The sequence below is a fragment of the Python bivittatus genome, unplaced genomic scaffold (assembly GCF_059951505.1).
Source record: "Python bivittatus isolate LINGU-HERP-01145 unplaced genomic scaffold, Pbiv_v1 ctg000350_np1212, whole genome shotgun sequence".
NCBI classification, from domain to species: Eukaryota; Metazoa; Chordata; class Lepidosauria; order Squamata; family Pythonidae; genus Python; species Python bivittatus.
The window spans coordinates 11389359-11405343 of record NW_028277074.1 but is presented as its reverse complement, the minus strand read 5'-3'; the positions used below and the strand labels follow the sequence as shown (position 1 = coordinate 11405343).

Sequence of the window (15985 nt, the reverse complement as noted above, 5' to 3'; positions counted from 1 at the left end):
AGTTTACTGGATGACTTTGGGTCAGTTGCTATCTCTCAGTCCAACTTACTCCTCAGACTTGTTATGGGGAAATAAATAAACAAGCAAGCAAGCTATGTATCCTCTCTTGAGCTCCTTTAGAAAAAAATAATTATCCTTAAATAGTTATTCATGTACGAAAGCATTTTTTAAAAATGGTTCTTTTTCTGTCCTATCCTTTTTTATTTTTTTAATAAAAATTGGTAAGTGTGATATATTGTTTAAAGAGAACAGGAAATGTTTAGGATTTAAATCAAAAGGTGTATGTTTCCCTTAAATGAAATAGGTAACTTTCATAAAGTAATATAGATCATTAAAAATAACTTTATATTTTGTCTCATATAGAATAGCAACCTTATATGAAAGAATAATTTACTTCAAGAGGAATAAAAAACATGCAATGATGTTCATGTGGTTATGGAAGTATAGAATTCAGTTTTGTAATTATAAACAGTTAACAAATTTGACACTTCAGACATCTTAGAATACTCTCTTCCAATATTGTTAAATGATGCTGTTATACTTTATCCATAAAAACTTGTTTTCTATACTACTCATGGGGCCAGTTAATATAATAGTGATGCATTTAGCTACTAACATTGTTTTAACCAGAGATTGTGTTTTATTCATCTTTCAGCTAATACCTAGCTCTTAGCGGTACTAATAAAAGTTTTTCCTGAAGAAAAATTTAAAAAAAAGAAGATATAAAGTAAGGATATAAGAAAGTCAAATAAAGGAAGTCCTAATGAGTAATTTTTGCAAATATTTGTAACTCCCAAAATTAAATATTTCAGATACAGTGGTACCTTGGGTTACGAATGCCTCTGTTAACGACCTTTTCGGGTTATGACCAGCTCCGGCCACAAAAATTTACATCGGTTTGCGAACTCCGCCTCGGGGTACGAACAGGATACGTGGCCATTTTCCCTCCCGTGACACAGTCCGTGGCCATTTTTCCACCCCTGACACGTGGTCCGTGGCCATTTTCCGCCCCTGACATGTGGTCCGCGGCCATTTTCCACCCCTGACATGTGGTCGTAGGAAGGGGGACTCTCCCTCCAAGCAATAGCCGCCTCCCTGTCCTCCACGCCAGAACGGATTAACGGTAATTACATTGAACCTTATGGGGAAATTTGCTTCGGGTTGCGACCAATTCGGGGTGTGACCAGAGTCACGGAACGAATTAAGTTCGTAAACCGAGGTTCCACTGTATATAGTATTATTTAGACCAGTACATTTGAAAATTGAAATTAAATGCATATGGGGGCACCAAGACAGGAAAGACTGTTTTAGAGAAAGCTATTTTTATTGTGAGAGGCAAAAAGAATTGAACTTGTGCCAAACCAGTATTAGACCTAATTACTTTTGGACTAATTACATACTTCTGATCAGAAAAAAGATGTATACACTTTTTCTGCTCTCATGGTTATTATTTTTTTTTAAGTTTTATGATATTATTTCCCCTTTAAAATTGTTACTTTAAGCTGGTGACATAAGTAATGTGGTACATAACTTGGGATGGAAATGTGAAAATATATCAGATAAAATTAAGTACTGTATTTTTCCAACTATAATACTTTTTTCTAAAATCCTTACAAAAATTGAAGGGCGTCCTATTCAAGGAAGTAAGCTGAGGAGAGAACCGCACGGTTGCAAAACTGCCCAAACTTTGTCTCTGCAAACAGGCTTCCTCCTATTGCTAGCCTCCAATCACGAGTGAAATAGCTTGACTCTGCAAACAGGCTTCCTCCAGTCACGAGCCTCCAATCACGAGTGAAACTGCCCATACTGTCTCTGCAAACAGACTTCCTCCAATCACGAGCCTTATGTAACTGACGTCAGCTGATGCTGAACAAACCAATTGGAGGAAGTCTGTTTGCAGAGACAAGCTATCGGCAGTTTCACTTGTGATTGAATGTAATCAGTTATGCAAAAGAGCAAGGAAATAGAGCTGCAGAGAGACGGTTTGGACCTCCTCCCACGAGTGTATCAGGTAAATGTTACCTAATTACTAAATAAAAATGTGTTCTGCACTATCTTTAAAACATTGATTTCTTAATTTTGGGTTGGAAAAGTGGTGGTCATCTTGTACATGGGGGCATCTTATTGATGGAAAAATACGGTAATTATTTCAGTTTACTAAAAGAAATACATAATTATTGTTTGTGAAATACTTTACTCCATTTTGAATAATTTTAAATACATGCCACCCTTTTAGTCTGCAAGAAAAATATTTTAAAAATGAAATGAATAGTGTAAATAAAGGATTGATATTTCATATTTCCATGTCCTTAGATATCCGACACAGGCACATACACTTGTGTTGCCACAAGTTCAAGTGGGGAAACATCTTGGAGTGCTGTGCTGGATGTCACAGGTAAGTTATACCTACATAATATGGAAAACTGAAACAAAAATATAGCAGAAAAAATCAGGACATTCAGTACATTAACATTGATTTTTATTAAAGTTTCCTGTTAAGCGCAAAATCTAATCTCACACAAGTCTTCTACACATGTAATGAAACTTTCCCATGTTCTACTCCCCCTCTAGCTTTCTAGCTTCAAGATCCAGTGATAGAAGCCACTGGATTAGCAAAAGTTAATTCAGAACACCATAGACAGGTCAGCAAGCTAAAGCACTGTCTATCATATCCATTGTGGCCCTTCAGTATATTGAGAAACTTTGTATTTGTCTCTCCTAAAAACTGTATGCATAGAAGAAACCAGAGACAGTGGTGCCCATAACAAACCAAAGTGACATCAGCATAACAATATACAAATATATTGTATATTTGTATACAATATACAGTGGGGCAAAAAAGTATTTAGTCAGCCACCAATTGTGCAAGTTCTCCCACTTAAAAAGATGAGAGAGGCCTGTAATTTTCATCATAGGTACACCTCAACTATGAGAGACAAAATGAGAAAAAAAATCCAGAAAATCACATTGTCTGATTTTTAAAGAATTTATTTGCAAATCATGGTGGAAAATAAGTATTTGGTCACCTACAAACAAGCAAGATGTCTGGCTCTCACAGACCTGCAACTACTTCTTTAAGAGGCTCCTCTGTCCTCCACTCGTTACCTGTAGTAATGGCACCTGTTTGACCTTCTTATCAGTATAAAAGACACCTGTCCACAACCTCAAACAGTCATACTCCAAACTCCACTATGGCCAAGACCAAAGAGCTGTTGAAGAACACCAGAAACAAAATTGTAGACCTGCACCAGGCTGGGAAGACTGAATCTGCAATAGGCAAGCAGCTTGGTGTGAAGAAATCAACTGTGGGAGCAATAATTAGAAAATGGAAGACATACAAGACTACTGATAATCTCCCTCGATCTGGGGCTCCATGTAAGATCTCACCCTGTGGGGTCAAAATGATCACAAGAATGGTGAGCAAAAATCCCAGAACCACATGGGGGGACCTAGTGAATGACCTGCAGAGAGCTGGGACCAAAGTAACAAAGGCTACCATCAGTAACACATTACGCTGCCAGGGACTCAAATCCTGCAGTGCCAGATGTGTCCCCCTGCTTAAGCCAGTACATGTCTGGGCCTGTCTGAAGTTTGCTAGAGAGCATTTGGATGATCTAGAAGAGGATTGGGAGAATGTCATATGGTCAGATGAAACCAAAGTAGAACGTTTTGGTCTAAACTCAACTCGTTGTGTTTGGAGGAGAGAGAATGCTGAGTTGCATCCAAAGAACACCATACCTACTGTGAAGCATGGGGGTGGAAACATCATGCTTTGGGGCTGTTTTTCTGCAAAGGGACCAAGATGACTGATCCGTGTAAAGGAAAGAATGAATGGGGCCATGTATCGTGAGATTTTGAGTGAACACCTCCTTCCATTAGCAAGGGCATTGAAGATGAAACATGGCTGGGTCTTTCAGCATGACAATGATGCCAAACACACCGCCCGGGCAACAAAGGAGTGGCTTCGTAAGAAGCATTTCAAGGTCCTGGAGTGGCCTAGCCAGTCTCCAGATCTCAACCCCATGGAAAACCTTTGGAGGGAGTTGAAAGTCCGTGTTGCCCAGCGACAGCCCCAAAACATCACTGCTCTAGAGAAGATCCGCATGGAGGAATGGGCCAAAATACCAGCAACAGTGTGTGAAAACCTTGTGAAGACTTACAGAAAACGTTTGACCTCTGTCATTGCCAACAAAGGATATATAACAAAGTATTGAGATGAACTTTTGATATTGACCAAATACTTATTTTCCACCATGATTTGCAAATAAATTCTTTAAAAATCAGACAATGTGATTTTCTGGATTTTTTTCCCCCATTTTGTCTCTCATAGTTGAGGTATACCTATGATGAAAATTACAGGGCTCTCTCATCTTTTTAAGTGGGAGAACTTGCACAATTGGTGGCTGACTAAATACTTTTTTGCCCCACTGTATGTGCGATTATGTCATCACCCCCAAAACTGCAATTTTATGCTTATGTCACAATACCTAATGCAAATACATAAGTCACTGAATTTATTTCACATCATCACACATGTGAAAACATTTTGCAGATCATAGTGTAAGGTAATGCATTCATGTTTTTTTCTTTTTTTTCATTTTGGGGAAGTTTGCAGGGAGATGGTTTAAGGGCAAAATGCTTAATGTATAATAGAACATATTAGAACTATCCCCTAATCAGTTCCATTTTCCTATTTTGAAAAGTTGATCCTTTGCCGCTTAAAATCTAGCACCAGGAACAGGAAAAAGATGGATCCAAAAAGTTAACCCTGCCCACTCAGGTGATGTTATAATCCTGATATCTCCAGAAAGGCATAAAAGGAAAACTGATTGGGTTAAGCATTTTCTACACCTAATTTAGCTGACTTTCCTCATTATAGGATAAATTTTATAGAGGGAGTTGGAATATTGTTTTTTCTCTTGCTTCACCTGTTACTTTAGTTGAGCGTTAAGATATGTTATACTGTATATCAAAAGTACTTATTTTTAATATCCTGTGCATCTATTTAAAGCATTTATATGACCACCTGATTATTTAAAATGTATCTTTAAATCTTCCTTTACTAAAAAAAAAAGTATTAATATGTCAAATATAACAATTTGCATTCTCTAGAATTTGGGGGAGCAACAGTCAGCAAAAATTATGATTTAAATGATCTTCCTGGGCCACCATCCAAACCTCAGGTCACTGATGTCACTAAGAACAGTGTCACCTTGTCTTGGCAGCCAGGCACACCTGGGAACTTACCAACAAGTGCATATATCATTGAGGCTTTTAGGTATGTATTACTGTTATGATCCTCTGCACTTTTGAACTAAACTCATTCTAAAGTTTTAGTTAATTTCAGAAATTAAAGACATGGGTGCTTTTTAAAGTTTTTTTTTTTTAACTCAGTTTAAAGGTAATTAAATTGTATTTTGTTTTCCACAGTTTTCAAATGTTTTGAACACTTGATTTATAACTTATTTTTATATTAATGTATCAGGCTTTCTGTTAAAACTTCTTTCACCAACATGCTGTTGAGGAATGAAAGAGAAATTGGTAGCTCAATGTAAGCAATTTTCAGTATTCTTTGTCAATATCAATCAGATCCAATGTTGGAACTGAACAGAGGGGTTGTACCTCAACAATCACTTATCCTTTTTTGGATTCTTTTAAATTTGTTGATGATGTGGACTGAATATGTAGAGGGCTATCTTCTTTTTACTCAACCATGTTGTGTTAGCTGATGAAATCTAAGATGGGTCTTGCCTATGGTTAAAGAACCTGAAGGACTAGGTTAGGGACAGATCATCATGGAGAAATCTGTCTATGTGGTCTCTAAGAGTTGACAATGATATAATTGTTAAAGAAGGAGATCAGTGCTCCCTGGTGGATAGGATGTATTCTGCCCTGCCTTAAAAAGCCAATGATCAGTTCTACTGAAGAAATTTCCCTTGACCCAGAAGATCTATGCATTTATAGATCATTCTCAAATATTCCATTTCAGGGAAAAAGCATCAAGAAAATAGTAGCCTGACTATTCCAGATAAATTAGAATTATTCTAATTATCCAAGTTCATTTCAACTGGGCTTTTGGCTGGGTTACTGTGTTAGTTAAGTGGAGAGCCTGAGTTTCTCAAGGCAGAGATGTCAGTTATGACATCAATAATCTCTCAGCTTCAGTGACAAGAAGTGCAGGTCAAAAAGTTCATTAAACCATGGGAATGAAGGGGAGAGGAAACATGGAATTAAATTACCATGACTATGATGACAGAGGACAATCAACTTTTTTTAGTGGCCACTTCCCAATATGAGATAAAGATTCTTATCTAGCTGTTCTGTGTTATTTTTGGAGACTATTAAGTTGAGTATGAACCTAAAACCTAATCAAGCTATGCCAATATAGGTTTCTGGGAAACTTTGCTGAGGCCTTGCCAGAAAGTTAGAGTTATGGTAATCAGACTGATAGAGTGGCTTTGGTGAATGAATTATACAGAAATATAATGAAGGCAATATGGGCCTGCTAGTTCTCCCAAGCCTTAACCATGCAGTTTTTCTGGACCATGAAGCAGGGTTGAACCTTGGATGCATTATTACAGTCGTGTCATACTGTCTTCAGAAATTGGTAGTTGGAGCTGCTCTTGATCCACTGACTTATATTGTTCAGAGAGCCAGTTTGGTGTAGTGGTTAAGGCACCAGGCTAGAAATTAGGAGACCATGAGTTCTAGTCCCGTCTTAGGCACAAAGCCAGCTGGGAACTTTGCCAGTCATCTCTCTCAGCCCTAGGAAGGAACCAATGGCAAACCACTTCTGAAATCTTTTGCAAGAAAACTAGTCCAGGGACTAGTCCAGGCAGTTGGCAGGAGTCAATGCTGACTTGACGGCACTCCCCTTCCCATATTGTTCAATGAAGTTATAGCTTGTCCCTACTATTTTGATCTTTGGAGTAATATGCCATCAGGATGCTGATAACATCCAGTTCCATTTCTCCTTGCCATCTAACTTCAACAAAACAATCAGTATCGCTGAGTAATGCAATGATGGCCTGGATGAAAGGAAATATGCTGTTTGTTTTTTTTTTAAGGAAACACTTTTAATCATTAGGAAACTTGAAGTTCAATTTATTCTTTAAATGTCTGCATGCCTTTAAAAGAACTGGTTTACAATCTGAAATTGCTCTTTGAATCTCAATTGTCTGTGAATTATTTGATAGCTTCTGTGAGTACATTTGCAGAATTTTAACTAGTATACCACCTGTAATTTTGGCTTGGCAATAGTTATCTACATCTTGATTACAGGTAGTCCTCATTTAGCAACCATAATAGGTTCCCGCGAAACTGTCACTAAGCGAACCATGTGACTGAGAGAGACACTCCAAAGATTGCTGGTTGCTGCTGTCTCATTCAAATAAAGTTTTCTCGTGCAGCAGTGCCAGCATTACTCTCATTCTGATGTGTGTCATTGTCAGGTGAAGAAATTTGGCCACAAGTATGCACATTGGTCAGAAAATTATTTTTTTATTACCGTTTATTAACTTTGTATTTGCAAATGGTTGCTATCCGAGATAATCACTAAATGAGAACTACCTGTATATCTCATGTTAACTGTTGCAATTCTGTAGTCAATATCTTCCACTGGATTATTGCAACACACTCCATTTAGATTATGTTAGATTATGTTTAAAAGCTTCAGCCTTCATAGCACAATGAAAAAGCTATCATTTTACACCACCTCAATTATACAATAGTTCAGTAAGTAAATACAGGGAACGTAGGTCCAATATCCCTTGCAAAAATGCTTTTGGACATGTGTAATTTGCCATGTAAACTTTAAGCAAAGGGAACAAAAGACAATTTAAATAATAATATTTTTTTTTTCCCCAAAACTGTTCAAAGTGTGTGTTTAAGAAGGTGATGCAAACTACTTTTTGCTTTTTATATTTTTTAGGCAGTTTTTATAATGGACTATCAACATATTAACATTATTGCAATATGTTAGGAGTTTTATGCTTTTGATTGATTTAGCAATTATAACAGTTTCTATTGCTCTTGATAGTGCTCTTGATATTATATCTTTGCTTGTCTTTACCAGTGGATAGAAACATATCCTTCACTATTTTTTTTAAGTATAGTATTCCAATATATTTTCATTTCAGCCAATTGGTGAGCAATAGCTGGCAAACAGTGGCTAACCATGTTAGAACAACTCCTTATACTGTGAGAGGACTCCGTCCAAATACCATCTACCTGTTTATGGTGAGAGCTATCAATTCACAAGGGTTGAGTGATCCCAGCACCATGTCAGATCCTGTCCGAACCCAAGGTAACTTGAATTTATTTCTCAGGCAGCATATTTGAGTTTATTGTAATATGCAATGCATATACAACTGCACACACATTACATGCAAATGTATCTGTGTGTGTGAGAGAGAGTGTATACACACACACACACACAATCTGGAGTCTGTATATAATATTTGTACACAATATTTGATAGGAATTCTCAGAATTGTGAGATAGCATGATAAGTGGGTGATATTTAAGAGTTTAGGATTTTTTAGGAGTAATTTGGTTCTCTGACTCACACAACTTTCAATCCTTATCATGAAATTAGTGTGACAGTTATGCCCACTGAAGAAAACTATATAGTTTTGCTAGATGAGTTTGGAAGGCTAATATTGTTGGGGACAACTAAATCTCCATTGGGAGGCCATTCCAGAAATCTGGGCCCGTAACAGAAAAACAATGCTTCTGGGCTTCGACCTCCCCAAAACGGGGGACAACTAGCTGCTTCTCTCAACATGACCGGAATGGTCAGGTTGACTCTAGTAGAGAGATGCAGTCCTACAAGGATGTGGTGTTCATATCAAAACTGATGAGTCCTGTTCCTCTGTTTCTGCAACAAAGTCTTGGACTTTTCCTCTGAGAGAAATTAGTATTTGAGATCTTAGAGGGCTTGGCTTGAGACACCATGATATCACTAAAATAGGATTTTTTTCTAAGGCTGTAGGTAGTTTATGAAGTGAGACTTTATTTGTCTTGTAAATGCACAAAAACAAGAGCAAGAGCAAGAGCACACTGGAGCACCAGAAGGGACTTCTGTGCATGTACAGGGTACATCCAGAAATCTCTTTTGATACCAAAGGTAGCAGCCAGAATATCATGAAGCAAAGCAACAGAACACCTTCACTTTGCTCTTTTTGGAAATGGGAAACTCTGTTGCTTCAGAAAGCAGATTTAAAGCATTGCTTTGCTAAAATCATTGTCAATGTGATGCACCCCTTTGGAACTAATCTAATAAATACATTATTTTTAAAGAAGTGAAATATAAGCCAAAATATCTTAAGGATCAGCCTTAAGATGATCCATATGGCTTGGTGACACAATTAACCTAAGTACAATATCTTACATAAAAACAATACTGATAAATAACACATGTGTCAATATCCTCCTGAAAGGAGTATTGTGTATTTGCAACTCTTAGGAATTTTATGTGTGTCTGACAAGAGTTCAAAAATTTGTGTTCATTCTTAAATGTTTTTTTCTTGTTTTATATATGTATACATATCAGTCTATCTGATTTGAAACATATTTTATTGTAACTTTTGAAACTCTACAGCTACTACTTGGATAGTTTGAAAAAGAAAACTACTTCAGCTTTACATTTTCACTCCTTTCAGGTGGATGTTTTACCCAATAATATTACAATCTTTGTGCAGAGTATTGTCACAGGGATTCTATGCACACAAGGATTCTGTACAATGGTTGCACATATGTGCAAGACTTCAGTTTCCATCACTAAAGAGTAACTAATCAATTTTAGAAGTTAACAAATACTTGGAGGGCCACATTTGTATACAGTTATTTGAAATCCTTATATTGTTGTTATATTTAAAGATTGGAAGTGCCTCACAACACCTTGGAAGAAGCAGATTATCTGGACACTTTTCAGTAAGGTTTCAGGTCTAGGTATGGGACTGAGATGGCATTGATCACACTCTAGGATTACCTGTGTTAGGACATATATGGTGGCTTATAGACTTCTTGGTGGCTTTCAATACTCTCATAATGGTATCTGGCTGACTGCCTGCAGGGGATAAGGATTGGAGGCATTATTTTACAGTGGTGCTTCCTCAGTAAACAGGTTGAGTTGTTTGGTGAAAGATAAGAGATCAGCCCCATGGCCCCTGACACATGGATGCTGCAGGTCTTAGTCTTCTCTCCATGCTTTTTAATTTCTATATGAAACCACTGGGAGAAATCATCCAATGGTTAGCGTTGCAATTATTACACTGATGATATCCAATTTTATATCACCACCTTGTGCTGTGGGAATGATTGTAAGGGTCTGGATGGGAAATAACAGGCTGAAGTTGAACCCAAGCAAGGCAAAATTACCCTTTGTACATTGGTGTTCTTTATGACACCACTGCTATTTTTGAATAGACAAGGACTGCCTTTGAAGGAGCAGCCCAGCAATTTGGAAAAGGGGGCTTCTGGCCTCACAGCTCTGCTCAAGTAACATGGCTAGAGGGGCCTTTGCCCACCTTTGGCTGGTACACCACTTAACTAAGAGACATAGAAAATTCTTAGAAGAGACAGAAAGAATATCAGTAAAGATAATGAAGATGGAAATAGGCAAGCTTTCTAAAGATCTCTGAACTCAGAAGGAAGTTTCAACCTCAAATTGGTATGCTAATGTATGCCATTATCAGATAGTACCTGATTCAAAGATCAAAGATATAATGTATATACAGATATTCCCTATTTAAAAGGACCTCTAGTATTAGAAGATGCAGTTAGACACTTTGATCATTATCAACTCAGAAGGCTACAGGAATATCTACAGAAATATGGCAGACAACAGAAGAAGAATCAATAAAGGTTAAAACCAAATTTTGCCAGCAGATCTGGAGAACACAGCGGCCAACAGATTGGAAGAGGTCAGTCTATATACCAATACCAAAGAAAGGAGACTTAACAATGTGTGGAAAGTATTATACAATATACTTAATTTTACATGCTGGCAAAATAATTCATAGGGTCTCCCAGCACAGATTAGAGACCTACATGGAAATGGAGATGTCAGATGTTCACACTGGTTTTCAAAAATGCCAATGAATATTATTGCTGATGGATGCTGGATAACTGAGAAAGCCAAAGAATACGAAAAATAAGTTAGTGTGCTTAATTGTTTATAGATCACCTTTGTGATGATCATGTTAAGCTGTGGAATGTCCTTAAGAAAATGGGAATCCCAAAACCTGTCATTGTGTTCATATGTAATATATATACAGGGCAAGAAGCCATAGCAGTTGAAGATGAAACCCGTGTGTGCTTATCTCAAGTTTGACCCAGAATTGAGTATTTGTGCAGCAAAAAAGCCATAGTCAAATATAGTCCAGATGTTACAAAATTATTCTAATCATTTCATGCATAGACCTGTATATATGCATTAACAGTGTTCTTAAACTAAAAATAAAGAATGAAACTTACCTCTTTAATGTGAAACCTGTGCTTGTTTTTTTGCTCCACAAATACTCAATTCTGGGTCAAACTTGAGATAAGCACACACGGATTTCATCTTCAACTGCAATAAGACGATTTCTGTCTTTGCTTTTGATGCTTGTTAAATAAGAAAAAGCTTGCTCACACATGTAAGAAGTTAAAAACTGCAGCAAAACTTTCAATGCCTTCCTACGAATGGCAGGATCTCTTCTTTCAGAGAAATCCAGAACTTGTCCATGGGCAGATCAATGAATCTCATCCTGAGTGTACGATCAGACTACAGCTCACAAAGTTCTTCCTCTTCCTTCAAAGTGAAGTTCTCAGGCTGAGCAGAAGATGCAGAGAAATGTTCCTCACCCAGTCATACATTTGTGTTGAAAGGGAGGGAAAGTACTGATCAATTTTGTTCTGCAGTACTTCCAGGTGGTTTTCAATTACATTTGAGACTTTCTGGTATCCTTCCTCACTCTCAATCTGAAGCAGCAGTGGAAACATTTCAGTATTTTCTTTTGCAACATGATTTTTCCAAACATTCAGTTTTCTTTTAAATCCAAGAATCTTGTCACTTGAAGTCAAAACATTTTCTCCAGTGCTTTGCAGAGACTTGTTCAGCTGGTTCATATGATGAAAGATGTCCACTCAGTATACTAGTTTCTGCAACTATTTTCCATCTTCAAAGCACTCAGCAAAATGTGGAATACTATTTTCCCAAAAATACTCTTGCAATTCTGCCTTCAGCCTGTTGAGAATTCTTCCTCTGCTGACCCACTGTTTTTCTGTGTGTAATAGGAGACTTGTGTGCTCTTTGTCCAGGTTTTCACACAGTTTTTAAAATGTTTTGAGTGAACTGGTCTTTGTTTAATAAAGTTAACAATTTTTGTAGCATCATCTAGAACTTTTTTCATTTGATCTCCAATTGTTTTTGACACCAGCACCTCTCTGTGAACAAAGCAGTGTTTTGTGACAGCATCAGGATTTTCTTTTCTTACAAGAGAAATGAAAACTTTCATGGAGCAACCATTGATGGAGCACCATCAGTACAGATACCATCACAGTTCCTCCAAGCCAGACTTTTTGTTTCCAGATATGAAGACAAAACATTAAATACATCATGCCCTTTGCATGTTTCATGTAGTTCTTGCAGCAAAAAAAGTTTTCTTGAATTTCACCATCATTTACAAATTTTACAAATGCCATAACATGACATTTATTGATGAAATCTGTTGACTCTTCAACTTGGATAGAAGAGCTGCTATTCTTCAGTTTATCATACAGAACCTCTTCTGCATCATGTGGCATGTCATCAATGTGCTGATTTATTGTACTGTTTGACAGTGGAACCTTTTCAATTTCTTGTACTGCATCTGGTCCTAGCATTTTTCCCAGTATTATTTTAGATGCTGGCATGATTCCTTTCTCACCCAAAGCGTGACTTTCACTTTGCTGTGTGATAAGTTCTGCTATTAAATAACTTGTTTCTTGGGCTTTTTTATTGACTGTCATTTTATTAACAAAAGCTTTATTCTGTTTCTTCTGTGATTCCAATAGCTGTTTAAAATAATCAGAAATTTTACTTGTCATATGGCTGTGATTTGTAGTCAAGTGTCTTTTTAATTTTGCTGCAACCATTGCTGCATTTGTAAATTGTTTGCCATAGATGAGGCACAATATAATAGGACAGTTTGGATCACCAGTCCATGTAAAACCCATTGATAAATAGCTTTCATTGTAAAGATGGACTTTTTTGAGTCCATTGATGTACCAGTGCAGGGAAATGCCTGAGAAGATTTAAATTCTTCATTATCATCATTAAACTTATCAGTATTGTCCATTATAGAATCCTCCTCTTCTTTCTCACACCTCCTCTTCAAAAATCACCATATTGGACCCACAGACATGACTGAATAAATGTGTATGAAATTTACTTAAAACAATGGGATAAAATAACTACAGGAAGACCTCAGAGAAAAGATGCGGGGGGGGGGGCAGACTGACATCATAGACTACGTTGGATGAGTCCATTAATTTCTTGAAAAATGCACTTCTCCCTCCCCTTTCTTCAATATATTCCTCCCTTCCTGCAATATAGTGTTCACCTGTTATCAACAGTCTTCCCTATCTCATGTCAAAATTTAAGAATAGATTCAACCAAATAAATGTAGTTCTGTAGTGCACTACCAGAGAGCTCAGAAAGAGTTGTAACTAGATTTTTGTTCTGTCTCTGCTCATCACTGTGAAAGCATGTTGCCCGAGCTTGATTTTTTTTTAAATAAATCATGATCTCCCAGGGAACCGCTATTGACCTCTCATGGAACCCTAGGGTTCCATAGAACCTTGGTTGAGAAACCCTGGTCTAGACAGAACATGGGGAAACAGATTGGCTCCAGGTCAGTAAAGGAGAGAGACAAGACTATATTCATGAAATCTGTTGACTCATCAACTTGGATAGAAGAGCTGCTATTCTTCAGTTTATCATACTAAATTCATTCCTTATTCATGTTATGCTGAATATGCATTTAGGGAGGCTAGATTGAAAGAAGATTAGTGTGGTTTTAAAACTGGAGGAAGAAACTTCAATAACCTGCATTATGATGTTGACACTATTCTGATAGCTGACAATGCAAATGATCTGGAAATTCTAGTAATGAAAGTCAAGGAAAACAGTGACCAAATTAAAGACAGCAGATAAGCAACCATCCTTAGAACTGACATTGGAGATATTGTAGTGTGGATAGCTTCTGCCTTTTAGGACTGACTATTAACACTAAAGGAACCTGCAGTCAAGAAATATGCCACAGACTAGCACATAGTAAAGTTGCACTAAAGACCTTGGAAAAAATGTTTACATGTTGTGCTATATCTATGTCTACAAATATCAGACAATAGTTTCCTTGTAACATTCTATGAAAGCAAATATTGGATTTTGAAAAAACAGGGTAGAAAGAGGATTAATGCTCCTGGACTTTGGAGAAGACTCCTGAAACTACCATGGATAGCCAAGAAAAGAACAAATGGATCATAGAACAAATCAATCCCAAGTTCTCACTCAAGGTAAAAATGACCAGGCCCAAATGTTCTTATTTTAGACACATTATGCTCTCTTGAGAAGTCTGTAATGCTAGGAAAGGTGGAAGGAAAGAGAAGAGGATAACCAGCAGCAAGGTGGATGGACTCAATTATGGTGGCAATTATGGTGGTTTTATACTGATAATTAGTGGACAATTAATAATAGATTTTAGATAACATGCTTCTAAAAATTACACTGACTCACTTTGGAAAAGGAATTAATAATCCAGTTTTAACATGTTTAAACAATTTCTAACAAGATCTTAACAGCTAGATTGAGAACATCATCCTCAAGAAGATCTGTATGGTAAGATTGATACTGACTTGTCAACATCATCAATCAATCAGATCGTGTGTTTTCAGTTAGAAATTGTTTAAACATGTTAAAACTGGATTATTAATTCCTTTTCCAAAATGAGTCAGTGTAATTTTTAGAAGCATGTTATCTAAAATCTATTATTAATTGTCCACTAATTATCCATATAAAACACAAAATCCAACTAGGATAAAAGTTTGCTAATGAACTGATTATTTAGTTGTAATATGGAAGAAATGTATTTAAAATAATTGATGTTTTGGTGTTTTGTATAGCAGATAGCTCATACCAGTTAATAAAATCTATAATTATTTTTCATACATGTTAAATGTGTGTATTATTTCTCATGATTATTTGCACAGATAGTAGAAGTACACACTGCTGGGGAAAAACAAAAGATTAAGTGGTGAGAATATGGTCATTTATGTTATTACTTATACTGAATCAGATAGTAATGTATTAACATTGCACATTAGCAGTATATAAATTAGAATGAATAGAACAATGGTATGGAGCATCACTTTGGTGTAGTGTTAAGATGCTGGCCTAGGAACCAGGAGACTGTGAGTTCTAGGCCTCCCTTAGGCATGAAAGCCAGCTGGGTGACTTTGGGCCAGTCAGTCTCTTTCAGCCCAACCCATCTCACAAAGTTGTTATGGGGAAAATCGGAGGCAGGAGTATTAGGTATGTTCACTACCTTGGATTGACTATATTGTGTGTGTGTGTGTGTGTGTGTGTGTGTGTGTGTGTAGGATAAAAATATAATAATGATAACACCAATAATAATAATAATAATAATAATGCCAAAGTATGACATTCTTTATATATTTCTAAACTTGGTAATTTCTTGTAATGAACTTCTTGTTCACTAAACATTGATATACATAGCAATATTATTTAATAACTAGAGTACTATTTTTATATTATTTTTTCAGTTCCATGGTATAATTTGCATTTTAATATAATTTAATTTAATATATTTCTTTATCAATGGCATGTATAATCAGCATAGTTTGGTAACTGCTAAAGCCCTTGGTCTCCAGAAGACTGCTTTCCTGAATTTCTGCTTGCTACAGTATGTGTTCCCAGGATTATCCATTCATTCACTTGGGC

General features: G+C 36.7%; 1 protein-coding gene across 9 annotated transcripts in view; it reads left to right on the top strand.

The window, feature by feature from the left end:
- ROBO2 (roundabout guidance receptor 2) overlaps positions 1-15985 on the top strand; it is a 599875-nt gene that overhangs the window by 473449 nt on the left and 110441 nt on the right. For all 9 annotated transcript variants that reach the window (XM_088144588.1, XM_088144583.1, XM_088144586.1 and 6 more), the window contains 3 exons: positions 2314-2395; positions 5113-5278; positions 8139-8305. In XM_088144588.1, coding sequence (XP_088000714.1) covers positions 2314-2395; positions 5113-5278; positions 8139-8305 — 415 coding nt within the window. The remainder of the gene's footprint in view (positions 1-2313; positions 2396-5112; positions 5279-8138; positions 8306-15985) is intronic.